Source organism: Falco punctatus (assembly GCF_963210335.1).
Source record: "Falco punctatus genome assembly, chromosome: 5".
NCBI classification, from domain to species: Eukaryota; Metazoa; Chordata; class Aves; order Falconiformes; family Falconidae; genus Falco; species Falco punctatus.
In genome coordinates this window covers 76,140,629-76,152,919 of record NC_137584.1, presented here as the reverse complement: position 1 = coordinate 76,152,919, position 12,291 = coordinate 76,140,629, and the positions used below count along the sequence as shown (strand labels likewise).

Sequence of the window (12,291 nt, the reverse complement as noted above, 5' to 3'; positions counted from 1 at the left end):
CCATGGTTTGCAGTCCTGGTATTAATACTGATAAGACTGACGAACATCACAAACTGCTTCCATCTCTGGCTGCCATTGCACATATCATCTGCCTTCTAGATTGTTTAGTGCAGTGATTTGGTGTTTGCTTTTAATGAGGCTCGGAAAGTAAAAGATTTTTGCAAGGCTTAGGTGCTGGAGAGCTAATTACTAGCTAGAGAAAATATTTGCCACCGAGTCCAGGGCAGAGATCCCCATGCTATCACTTTCAGTTAATGGTGTGCAGGATTTAGCCCGGAGCTTCCCTGCTCTAACCATCAGAACCAATAATCTTTACTTTTCCTACTGCTCCTGTATCGATAGCTTCTCTAGCCTCAGGCACCGGCTTTGATATGTTAATATTTCTGAGTACCAAATTCTGCAGAGATCATATTAATGTTGTACATACAGAGTGGAGCTTTGCCTTAAAGTTGAATATTCAGATCGCTCGTTTCAAAAGAAATCACTTGAAGAAATGAAGCTTCTATTTACAGGAGTCGTCTATGCTTTTTAATCATTAAAAAAATCCCTCCCCTCTTATATTTTCCTATTAATCGTCTCAGGCTTTTATTACATACCCATTCCCTTTTAATTCCTCTCTAGGTTGCCATTTTAAAAGCAGAATAACCTGATTCCTGTTTGATTTTCCTGTCTCTCTTTTACCTTCTCTCTCTCTTTTTAAAATAACCTTTTTCTTTTTTCTTTTCTTTTTTTTTTTTGGGAGGGTGGGGGTGGGGGTGGGGGAGGGGCCGGGAATGTCCTTCTTTTTAAAATGCCCTCCAAGCCCCCTTCCACACCCATCCATTCTCCATCCCTCGGACATGAAGTGTATGCAGTCTTGGTGTCCTCACCTCCACATATTTGGATTAAAAAGACAACACGGTGACATTTGGCCTGCATCGTTTTATGAAATCGAGATGGCAAACTCCAAAAAAAGCCCTTGTTTCGCTTTGTGATCATCCATCGTTCCTGCCCCAGGCTAATTTCAGAAGCTTAAATACTGCTATCGCCTCTGGGCCATGAAGAGAGAAGGGCCAACCTATCGGCAATAGCTCTTTTTCGATTGCCCTTGGCAACATAAAATACAAACTACTTTGAATCAAAACATTTTTGGGGAATTAATATGATCTGAACTCTGCACGTTTTAAGAGATCTTGAGTTTGTCAAATCGCTTAGAGGTGACTGACATCCGAATGCATTAGTGCCTAGCTAGGAACAACCCTCAGATCTTATTTGATTAAAAAAAAAATAAAAAGAAAGAAAAATAAGAAGGAAAAAAAAAAAAAAAGAAAGAAAGTAAAAAACACCCTCTTCTTAAAAGCTCAACCATCAGTCACCATAAAGTCTACCAATAAAATCCGGGGAAAGGCGCTCCCCTTTTTCGCCTGTGCCTTTTATGTACTTCGTGGTGGTATCACCTCTTATTTGAAAGGCACTCGCTGAGCCTTGATCCTCTCCCCCATTCTAATTTTACTTTTGGACACTCCAAACTACCGCCTAATGACTCAGTCATTAAGGACGAGACTTTGGGCAGAGATTGGAGAAGGCGGGTGAGGGCAGGGGCTGAGGGCTTTGCGCCTCTCCCCAGGCGAATCTTCTCCCCTGTTACTTTGTGTGTAGATGAAAGGGAAAAAATTAGGGTGCTGGCGTGTCACCCCACCCCACCACCACCGCAGGCTCCTCCAGGCATCCCGGGATGCAGGAACGGGCAGAGGGGCCATCCCCTTCACCTTGCTATCCCCTGCTCTGCCAAACTGACTGGAGTTACCTGGCCTGACTGGAGTTACCTGCCAGAGTGACCTCGCAGGGTGACTGAGGACCCCCTGGCCGCCCCTGGCCCCCTCCGGCCCTGCCCCCTGCCTTGGGGGAGGGGAGGGGCAGGGCAGCTCTCCTTCCCGCTGGGCAGCGCCGGGCGGTCCCGGGGCGGCGGCCGGGGGTCCCCGCGCTCCAGCCATCTCCCCGTGCCCGGCCGGGAGCCCACCGAGAGCAGGGCAGCTCCCCTCCTCGTCTTCCCTTTGTTGTCCTCTTCCCTTCCTTCGCCCGGCTCTTCTGAACCTTACAAGAGCCTCGGGACTCTTGTAATAGCTCGTCATTGTGTTCCGATCCTAATGCACTGTCATTAGCACTGTTGTCTTTTTTCTTTTCTATTCCAAGGGCCAATTTAAATCGCATTAAAACCCTAAATAGATGGCTTAATTAATGGCTCTCGCGGTTCCAGCTGAGATAATCTCCAGCCGACTAAAGCCAAATCGGTCGGCGACTTTCAGGGGGCCGGAGTTGGTGCTGGGGAAGGGGCCGGAGGGGGCTGAGCAGCCGTCCAGAGCGGGCTCTGCCGGGCACCGAGCGCGCCGCCGGGCCGGGGGGGGGGGGTGGGGGGGGAGCGGAGTGGAGCCGCCCCCCGGGTCCTGCACCAGCCAGACCTTTGGGAGAAGTTTGGGGAAGAGACGTGAGATTGAGGGTTAGGCTGCTTTCTCTTTAGTTTGGTTTTGTTGTTGTTTTGTGGGGTTTTTTTAATGGATTTTGGGTTGGTCGGTTGTTTTGCCTTGTTGAGCTGCAAAGGGATGTTCCAGGCTTGGGCATAGAGAGGCGATGGAAAGCTCCTGGGTGGGGATCTCACCCACTTTGGGGGTCTGTGCTGCTCCCCCCTCCTGCTGGGGTAGAGGTTGTGTACGCTGTGTTTTTCTTTGCTCCGTTCCGAGCTGTGGGTTGTCGTGACCCACACAGTCCCAGCTTGGCCTGCCTCAGTGTCGATTTCAGAGCCATGCACACCACACCGAGCAGTTCCTGGCACCCCGCAAACTCAGGCACGCACGCAGGGAGCAAAGTGTGTCGAAGCACAACACAAGTGGGCACCCGACACGCACACACCACATGCAACCTGCCAGTGCCTCCTGGGACGAGCACAGCTCCCCCACGCTCAACACCATTTCCTCGGCCCCATGCAGACCCCACTCGTGGGACACCAGGGGCAGAGCCTCAGCCCCTCATCCCTCCTTTGCACACACAACCCACACCATGCACAGCCTGCTCAAGCCTTCGTCCTGCAGCCCCACAAGTTCACCTACACCATCCAGTAATTTTCCCAAACGCTGGCTCAGGGAGGGCCCAGTAAAGGGATTCAAAAGTGCTGAGTTCTTATGGCTTGTGCATAGGAAAGAGAAAAGCAGTAGGTTTATTTTCTTTTGGCTCTGTTTTGGGTCCTATCCTTCACCCCAGGAACTGTACAAGTGCTTCTGTGCTTCTGTCGGTGCCGTCTCAGTCACGGAGGGCTGGTCCTGGGTGCCTGAGATTTAACATCCTTTTGCATGTTCATATAGTCTTTAAAGCTGAATTCCTGTAACAACCCCCCTTGTTTATGCTATTCTGTTTCCCACCATAATACCTGGCTTCTCCCCAGTTATTTTTTTAACACTGCTTACGCTTAAAACCCTTAACACTCTTACTAGCCTTATAAACGTCATGTAGGTAAGAGACTGGTCTTAAAAACGGCTAACCATCCCCTCAGTCCTGTTGAATTTTCTGGTTAATATTATAAGCAAACAAACAAACAAACATGTTTTGTGCATGCAGGCATGATTTTGTTTTCTTAGCATGAATGTTGTAGTGAGGGATATTATCTCAGAATTACATTCATGGAACGAGCTGGTTTACAAGACTACATACATGATGCTAAGTTTTTTAACTTAAGAAAAACCGTAACAATAAGCGATAAACAAAGCAGCACTTACATTTTTCCTGACAAATATTGATGAGTTTTAGAATTTTGAACATTTAGCTCCAGAGACCGATGAATGGGTCAAGTGAGAATAATTTGGAGAATAATTTAAATTGCTTATTGACTTTTTGGAACTGAACACAGAATTAAATAGTACTAAATAAACTCTATACTGTTCACTGCTTGCTTAGATTTGCTACTTACTAGGGGAAAAAAAAGCTAAGGAGAAGAAGATTTTCATTTTTTAATTTTGTAATGTACTGTAAACTTGCCAGAATTTCAGAACAGAACAGAAAATATACTATAAGCTGAAGACTCCCACTAACAACACCTGTAGATATAAATAATAGACTAATAAAAAGCATAGCATGTTATTAATATTTTATGTAAGATTAATCTGTAGGCATTCAGGCGTGCTTATACTTAATAATGTACACAAGCACACAAACATGTAAATCCTGAAAAACAAAATAAACAGTACTTCTGCACTGTTGTCACAGTACTTCTGCACTGTTGTCACCAGTTTATTATGATGTTTCTTTCCATAAGTGCATTATATTTATGGATTAATATCTTGGAGAAAGGGATTACCTTATCTTGAATGAACGTAAAATACCCATCATATTGCAGCTGTTATGATTAACAAATAAGAAATGACCATGCAGAGTGTAAGGGTCTGTGTATCTATACAAAATTAGAGACCTGCATTAAAAAAAATGTTTGTACTTAAAGTGTAAAAATCATTCATTGATGTCAACAGATATTTGTCTTTCTCATGCCTAATGAAGCAATAACATTACTTATGAGAAGCATAAAATATGTAAGAATACGGATTTTGTCAATTAAAAGATGCACAAATATTTAACTCTGAGTGCATCAGAGAGACTTACATTTCAGCAGGTGCCCAAGCACATAACTAAATCAGAATAAATCATTGCACTCCAGCCACCCTATTGTCCTCTTCATCTATACAAAGAGAAACCTACAATCAAAACAGACCAAGCTTTTTTCACATCATGTGTTATTGGGATTTTCATTGTGTTGACAAGACTGTTGAGTTAGAGTATGGCTCTGTTGTTCTTGCTGCTGTCATCTACACAACCCATCATCAGCTTGTGTTGGCATTTTGTACTGACTTGTGCTATTTGATGGGGAGACAGAAATAAGGAAGAGGAAACACTCTTTCCATGTTTGCTGTAACTACCTTTCTCAGTATCACATGGCCTAACTTTTGTTCATTCTAGGCTTGGGAAACAAAGCAAAAGCACAGTTCACACAAAGGAGTATGTTGTGATGAGCATGAAGCAGTCAGAGGGAAAAGGATTGGGCCCCAAAAGTAAGCTAGCAAAAATGAAAATAGTCTTTCATTATACCTCTCCTTCAGACCACTTGACAATAATCATAGAATAGAAAAGGTTGATAGACTAGTTTGGGTTGGAAGGGACCTTTAAAGGTCATCTGGTCCAACCCCCTGCAATGAGCAGGGACACCTTCAGCTAGATGAGGTTATATATAACCTCCTGAGGTGACCTGGTGGCTGGGGCGATACAGTATACAGCAGCATTGGGTCCTGGGTCTTTCGCCCAAGTGTGGTCTGCTGCACAAAGTATATCTCTTCCTCACCCATCTTTTTCCTTTTGAACAATCATATTTGTTGAAACCAACATGAAGGTAACAGATCAGAGGGTAGGACTCTGTCATGAAGAAAGAAGCAATTGAATAGAGTTGAATGAAAGAGAAGCCCTGAAGAAGGGTTTGTGTGCCTCAAATCTTCCCTTCTTTCTTTCCTTTTTTTTTTTTTTCCCCTAATCTATCAGTTGCACTATAAAAGATTTTTCACCTTTGTCTAAATCTTGCTTGCTTGTGTCTTTAGACCTCTGTGGCTGTAAGAGTGCAACAATCACCATTTACAGTCATCTCTAACACAGTACCTTATGGCAACAGATTATGTCAGGCCAGACCACGTAATCACTTCCCTGTGGGTATAAACAGTTGTCCTAAAAACAGTCTTTTTAACATTCACAGGCCCATTTCATGTGGTACTCGAAGCACAAAATTGCTGAGGCAATCTGCTGGATGATCCAGCCAGCTATTTCCCCTTCTGCCTGCTCTCCTTTTCTTTCTCCTAGCCTTGCAGTAGGACCAGTGGTGTGGGTAACCAGCCAGGGAGCAATGGCCACAGTTTTTCCATCTTTATGTGCACTGGTGGGCACATTACTTTGCAGTGGCTATGTGTGCGGCTCTTCATCTGATGAGCTGATGGGGTCTTATGTACCAGAAGCCAGTCTGTAAAGATCGCTAAAACAAGTAAAAGCTGCTAAGAGGAGTAGAGATCTCCAGGCTGGACTGCTAGACTCATGAAAGGCATTATTTCCATTCTATTTTTGAGGGTATTTTGTCCTGCTTGTTCAGCTGGTATCTGTTAGCATCCCACCTCTCAAACACCCTGTTTTGACAAGGCTGGCTTGGCAATTGAGCAAGGACTGGCATTTCCAACAGCACCTACAGTGGTGTTGGGTGGACAGGAAAGAAAAGATCATTGTTGCCACTGTTGTCTAGCGCAACTTAAAACATACCTTGCCCTCTCCCCATTGAGATGCACTTTTTCACAAATCATTTGTCTGCTCCAATGCATGATCAGAACACTGGGGAAGGAACACACTAAAAAGTGTGTGTTTGGCAAGAAACCTAACCCTTCATCTTCCAGTGTGGTTGCATTTACCCTTTCCTTTCTCTTCCCAGCAGCCCTCCCTTTGCTTACTGTCATGCCTTTTTCTGTTTACCACCTAGTGTAAAGGCCAGGACTTCATCCATCTCTTCTTCGAGGTGGTGTTTATGGTAGGAGAGCGGTGTCTTCAAAACTGCACACAGTTTGTGACAAAGACATAGCTTCATCTAGAAAGCACCACACCGCTCTCTGTTGCTGTGTCAATGAATAATTAATATGGTGAAGTAATTATATGCAACAGATTTTACCTTCTTGTAATTTGCAACTTGTTCTCCATGATTCTGGAAAGCAAATTACTTAGGCTTGTTGTTTTCTTTTACTTTTAACCCATACCTGGCTTACCTAGAATTGCTTTCTTTAAGATCAGGTTGCATAAGTGTGATGTTTTAAAATATTGTAGAGGGTAAACAGTCTTCTATTTGATAGTAATGAGAAGTGTTCCAGTAAATTCTGGTTAGGGTAGGAGCAGCTGCAGGGTAACAGGTTTTTGGATTAAAGGAACAATTATTTATCTGGCATAAATGGTGCACATACTGGCTTAACCTGGCAAGAAGATACACTTTAATATGACACTGATTTCTGTACAGTCTCGCTCATTATAAAATTTACAGACTTATTGAAGTAAATAAATATGTACACATTGCTACTGTTTTCTCGAGACGTGTGTATGTACACGTGTGCATATGTACTGCGTGGCAGAAGATGCCAAACAAACAAATCTACTCAGTGCTAACACTCTTCACAAATGTACCTGACAGACCAGAAGTTTGAAAATGTTGATTGAAAATATTTATAGGTTTCTTTACAGCCTTGCCTCAGATATGAAGAAAAAAACCCACCACCAAACAAACAACAAACCCAAACACCAAAACAACAAAAAACCAAGAACATTTTAGGCATGTGGCACCAGAGTTCTGCATTTGAGCATATGAGCTCATGAACTGTAGCTTTGAGCTGTGCAAAAATGTGCATAAGTGCCCTTGATGTATATATACATTTGGCGATGCACGGTTTGCCTCTATATTCTGTCTGAGATGTGGACACTAATAACTATCCTGTAACATAATTAGAAAAGGAATAAAATACCCTGCTGTACTGAGTCAGGATCTCACCCATCTGGGATTTATACCAAGAGATGTTATTTTCTGGTGTTGCTGTCAGCACAAATGTTTAAATATACCTTCAAGAGCTGAAATATTTGGAAAGAAATTCTGTTTGCCTTATGCAAGCAAGCAATAGTCTGCCTTTAAGTTTCGTCCTTCAGTTATATTCCTCTGTCTCTGCTAAAACTGGAACACACATAGTCACCTTAATTTTAAGAAGGTTTAAATGTGGAAGAAAATAAAGGTGTTAAGATCTTGCCTAAAGTGGACTATTGTTTTCTATTCCATTCCATTCCATTCTGTTCCATTCCATTCCATTCCATTCCATTCTATTCTATTCACACTACAGAATTTAGATTGCAAACTAAAATTTTTAAGCATAATGAAGTGAGCTCTTGCAGTGCAAAAAAGATGGGGTTTTGTGCAAAAAAATAAGGTGTTTGCAGGAAAGAAGAAATTCTGGTAGCTTAAAAAATACAGTATCTTTCTTTTAAGCTTGAATGATGAGCACAGTTTCATTCTGCTCTAAGAAGGTCTTTGTATCATCATCCTCACATAAATCATCTGAACTCCTTCTAGTAGTAGTGCATTGAATTCTATGATATTTATATCACTGTCATATGCAGCTCATTCTTTTTTCTCATATATCCCTCAGGGAAGAATTGTGCATGCAGTGGTAAGATTTATTTCTTCCACAGAGATTTTTATTGTAGTCAGGTTGGAGAAGGCAGGTCAAGGAAAAGTGTTTTGCACTTGGTGATTAAATATATGTTAGTCCTCAGGATGTTTGGTTGGCTGTTTTTTTGCCCTGGGAGTTTGTTCTATCCTCTTGGATCAGTTGCAGAGAAAGTTTTCTCTCTTGCTCTCTCTCATATTAACTTTAAGTTAAAAGCTCGATTTTGCCTGAGGAGGTATTGATCACAGGCTTCATTGAAAGATTTGGTCATCATTCAGCAGTTTTAGACCCAGGCCAAGTAATCGCCATTTTCAATAAATAATTCTAGAACTAACCTGAGATAAACTGATGTAGCTCAATAGATTTCAATCATTCATATCAGCTGAGGATTTGACCTAACTTTAGAAGGAGTATACGAGGGTTCAAAGGTGTGGAAAGCCGTTCTAACTGCAAATCTCTGCAAACCTATAGTGCCGGTGCATCTTTGTAATCCTAAACACTGCTATGAGAGTTAAAATGAACATTTCTCGGCAGGGCCAACGTCCTACATTTTTCCCCAACTGCATTTTTTTAAATTGTGAATGATACCTGAATCCGATTCAATCTTATGTTGTTAATCATACTCAGTACAAGAGTCTTGCAATGATATTATGTAATTTCTACTGAGCATAAAATCAAATTATATCAAAGAGCCATAACGATCTAATTTGACTATAAAGCTTATGAGATCTAATAACTCACTTTTCCCAGGCTGAAATTTTGATGCATTCATCTTCTCAAAGCAACAATGTGATACAATGTAAAAAAAAAAAAACCAAACAACAAACAACACACCCCTAAAAAAAGCCCCAAACCCTAACAAAAACAATAGCAAAACCAGCCCCAAGTGAACAACAGAATTTTTCTTCATGACTGAGCTTGTCAAAACAAGAGGTCTTCCCAGCCTAAATCATCTGTTGTTTTGTAGGTGGCACCTGTGTTGTTAACCCCACCGACCTGTTCTGCTCTGTTCCTGGTCGCTTATCCCTGCTCAGCTCCACTTCCAAGTACAAAGTGACCATTGCAGAGGTGAAGAGGCGCCTTTCACCACCAGAATGCCTCAATGCTTCCCTCTTAGGAGGTATTTTGAGAAGGTAAGTTGAAGGTGAGAATAACAAGTCCTAGACAGTGCTGTAATTTCTGTAATTGGGTTTTCTACAAATAGGTTTTGTTCCCTTTCCTTACTTGGATAGGTGGTCCCCATGTGGGAAAACAGGAGATGGACTGGGGGTGAAAACTATTTCTAGGGAAATTTTCAATAAATACGAAAAATGAAGACTGTGTTGATGTTTTTCACAGAAGGTTTGCATTTTTCAGTGAACTCATTCATTTTTTTTACCCTCTCAGTTCATTTATTCATCAGAGACTGATAGGTGTTGCTTTGCTTTGTTTTGAATGATTTTTTTTTTAAAAAAAACAAACAAACAAAAACCCAACCAAAACAGGAAAAGCCCTTAATGTGCAGAAAATTTCACCAGAGCTACAAATCTTACTTCTTCTTGAGAAACTATTTAAAAGTAAATTGTTTTACCGAATGTAGTTACAGCCCTCGCTCAATAGAAAACTAAACCATGGAGCGCAGGGATGCCTTTTTCTTCCTTTCTCCTTCGCATGCCTTTTGAGTACAGAAAAGACAGAATATGCTGATTTTATTGCTCTCCTTATCCTGTGAGATACTGGAGGGAAGTAATTAGGTACAGTTTTGCCTCTGACCCTTCACGGACCAGAGCAGCCACCTCCAGAGAGCCACAGCAGAAAGGAGGGAAGAGGCAGTCTGTGTCCCACCTTGCAAGTGGAGGACAAGGAGGCAGCTGTAATTCAGCCAGGCATATGTAAGTCGCAATGTCCCTGAGGCGTCAGCTTAGATGGCACAAGCTACTTGAATGCCCTTTGATCAAAACTAGCTGGAAAGTCATGGGCTATTGCATTGCTGTCACTGAAGGCCACACTGATCCTCCTGCTTATACTGAAAGTCATTTTAACCAGCTTGCGATATTCTAAGTTATGTAGTACTCCAAGAGCTGTCTCGAGCCATCTTGCAGAGTAATGACTACAGATCATCAAATCTTAAAATTGTTTCAGGGGCATGAGCCCCATTTAACTGCCTCTATAGGCACTGACATCCAAAATCTACATCCCCCAAAATTTTCTTCCATTATTGCTTCACCCTGCAGAGGAGGCCTTCAGCTAATAGTCAGATGAATATATGCTTTAAATACTTATACCGCAGACTTCAACACTAGTGCAAGCTATGAAGAATGCAAGGACATCAGCCCGAACACGGAGGCCAATTTCTTTCTTCTGTTAAAATGCTAGAATAATCCCCATCGATTTTTGGCCCAGACCAAGTATCACTCTTTCAAATCAACCCTGGGCACGGTTCAGGAGTTAGCAAAAGCCAGGGACTGGTCCCAGCCAGCAGCCTGGCTACGCTAATTCTGCTTTACAAAGCAGAGAGTGTAAATGAATAGATTTGGTCAGGCTATACCTGTTGGTGTGACAACTAGAGAAAAGACTCAAACACTCTGTAGTTGACCAGCAGAGATGTAGCAAAACTAAATCCCATTCACGGTTTGCCAGAGCCCTGGCAGGGTGGGTTTTGCACCCTGTCAGCAGTCACTGTCTAGGTGTTTTCCCAACTAGCTTTTCTTCAGAATAAAGTGTTCTCAGAAGCCATTTCCTGATGTACAACATGGCCAATGTTGTGGTATCTCTCACTGTGTAAAAACGGTTATCTAAATGGTGGTATTCCAAGTTTGATTCCTTCCTCGGCCTGAAGGAACCTGAACCTGCACCTCAGAACACCCAGTTAAGCATGCTTAATAGTCATAATAGCTTAATAATTCTAAGATGAGAGCCCCTCAACCTCCATTGGGGTTAATTAAATATTTGTTGGACAAAAGCAAATGTGTAATTGTAGTGATGGCTTTATCACTTAATGACCAGGTAATTCATTTGGGATGGGAGAGATCTGGGTTGCAGTCACTGTTTGATGTTTAAGCATTTTAACACCAGTAATTCCCTGCCAGCTGGCTGCTGCATGTGCCTAAAGGACACAGGTTAAAATTCCCTCAGGCTGAGGAAGAAATTGAACCTACATCTTCTGTGTAAGTGGGCATGTCTCAGATATTTCAAACGCTGAGACACTGCAGAAAAGCAGGTGTGGGATGCACCAGGAACCATTTTCTGAGAGCAAAGTAATGTAGGCATTTGGGATAGGGGCGTGGGTAACCAGCAATGGCTGGGATTTTGGCTTCAGCATTTCCTATTGCCTTATCCTTCTTCCTTGCAAGTACTGGGCTTCGTAGCCTACATTTCTAAGTACCCAGGTCTCCACATAAATCATAGAGGGATCGCTAGAGCTGAGTTCCATGTAGACATCTACATTTGAGTAGCTATCTGGCTTCCTCCTATAGCCAGGTGGGATAGATGGCTAAAGCTCTTTCTTTCTAGATATCTGTTTAATTGTGCTAGAAGTGCATGTTTCTCTCTTGATTGTCTTTGGAGCTTGGGGTGGTTAAATCAGATATAAGCGACTGCACTGTTAGTATTTATATTCAGTCATTGCAATCCCAGGCTCTGTGCCCAATTCAGGACCACAGGTTCCACTAGGTGGAAAGCTGTCTGAGGATCTGATGCCCCTGTGACAGGCATTGTAATGTCTAACATTGTCAAAGGACCAACATGAAAGACTTGTACAAGGCGAGCAGGATGTTCAGAGTACAGCTCTGCAAGATTTTCCATTGTTGTCATTAGTGCAGGCATTACCCCACACATTTGTCACTAATCTGTATACAATTTCTAGGCATCGATTAACATGGGGGAAAAAGTGCAGAATAAAGACAAGTTTCTCTCTCCTACTGTTCTCTCACAATAGAGCAAAATCCAAGAATGGAGGACGCTGCTTGCGAGAAAAATTAGACAGACTGGGACTGAATTTGCCTGCAGGAAGAAGAAAAGCAGCAAATGTCACACTCTTGACTTCTTTGGTAGAAGGTAGGGTTTATAATAT

At 42.5% G+C, this 12,291-nt stretch overlaps 1 protein-coding gene across 2 annotated transcripts in view; it reads left to right on the top strand.

The window, feature by feature from the left end:
• TFAP2D (transcription factor AP-2 delta) overlaps positions 1–12,291 on the top strand; it is a 74,109-nt gene that overhangs the window by 29,901 nt on the left and 31,917 nt on the right. For both annotated transcript variants that reach the window (XM_080389158.1, XM_080389157.1), the window contains 2 exons: positions 9,208–9,373; positions 12,157–12,275. In XM_080389158.1, the coding sequence (XP_080245284.1) occupies positions 9,208–9,373; positions 12,157–12,275 (285 nt within the window). The remainder of the gene's footprint in view (positions 1–9,207; positions 9,374–12,156; positions 12,276–12,291) is intronic.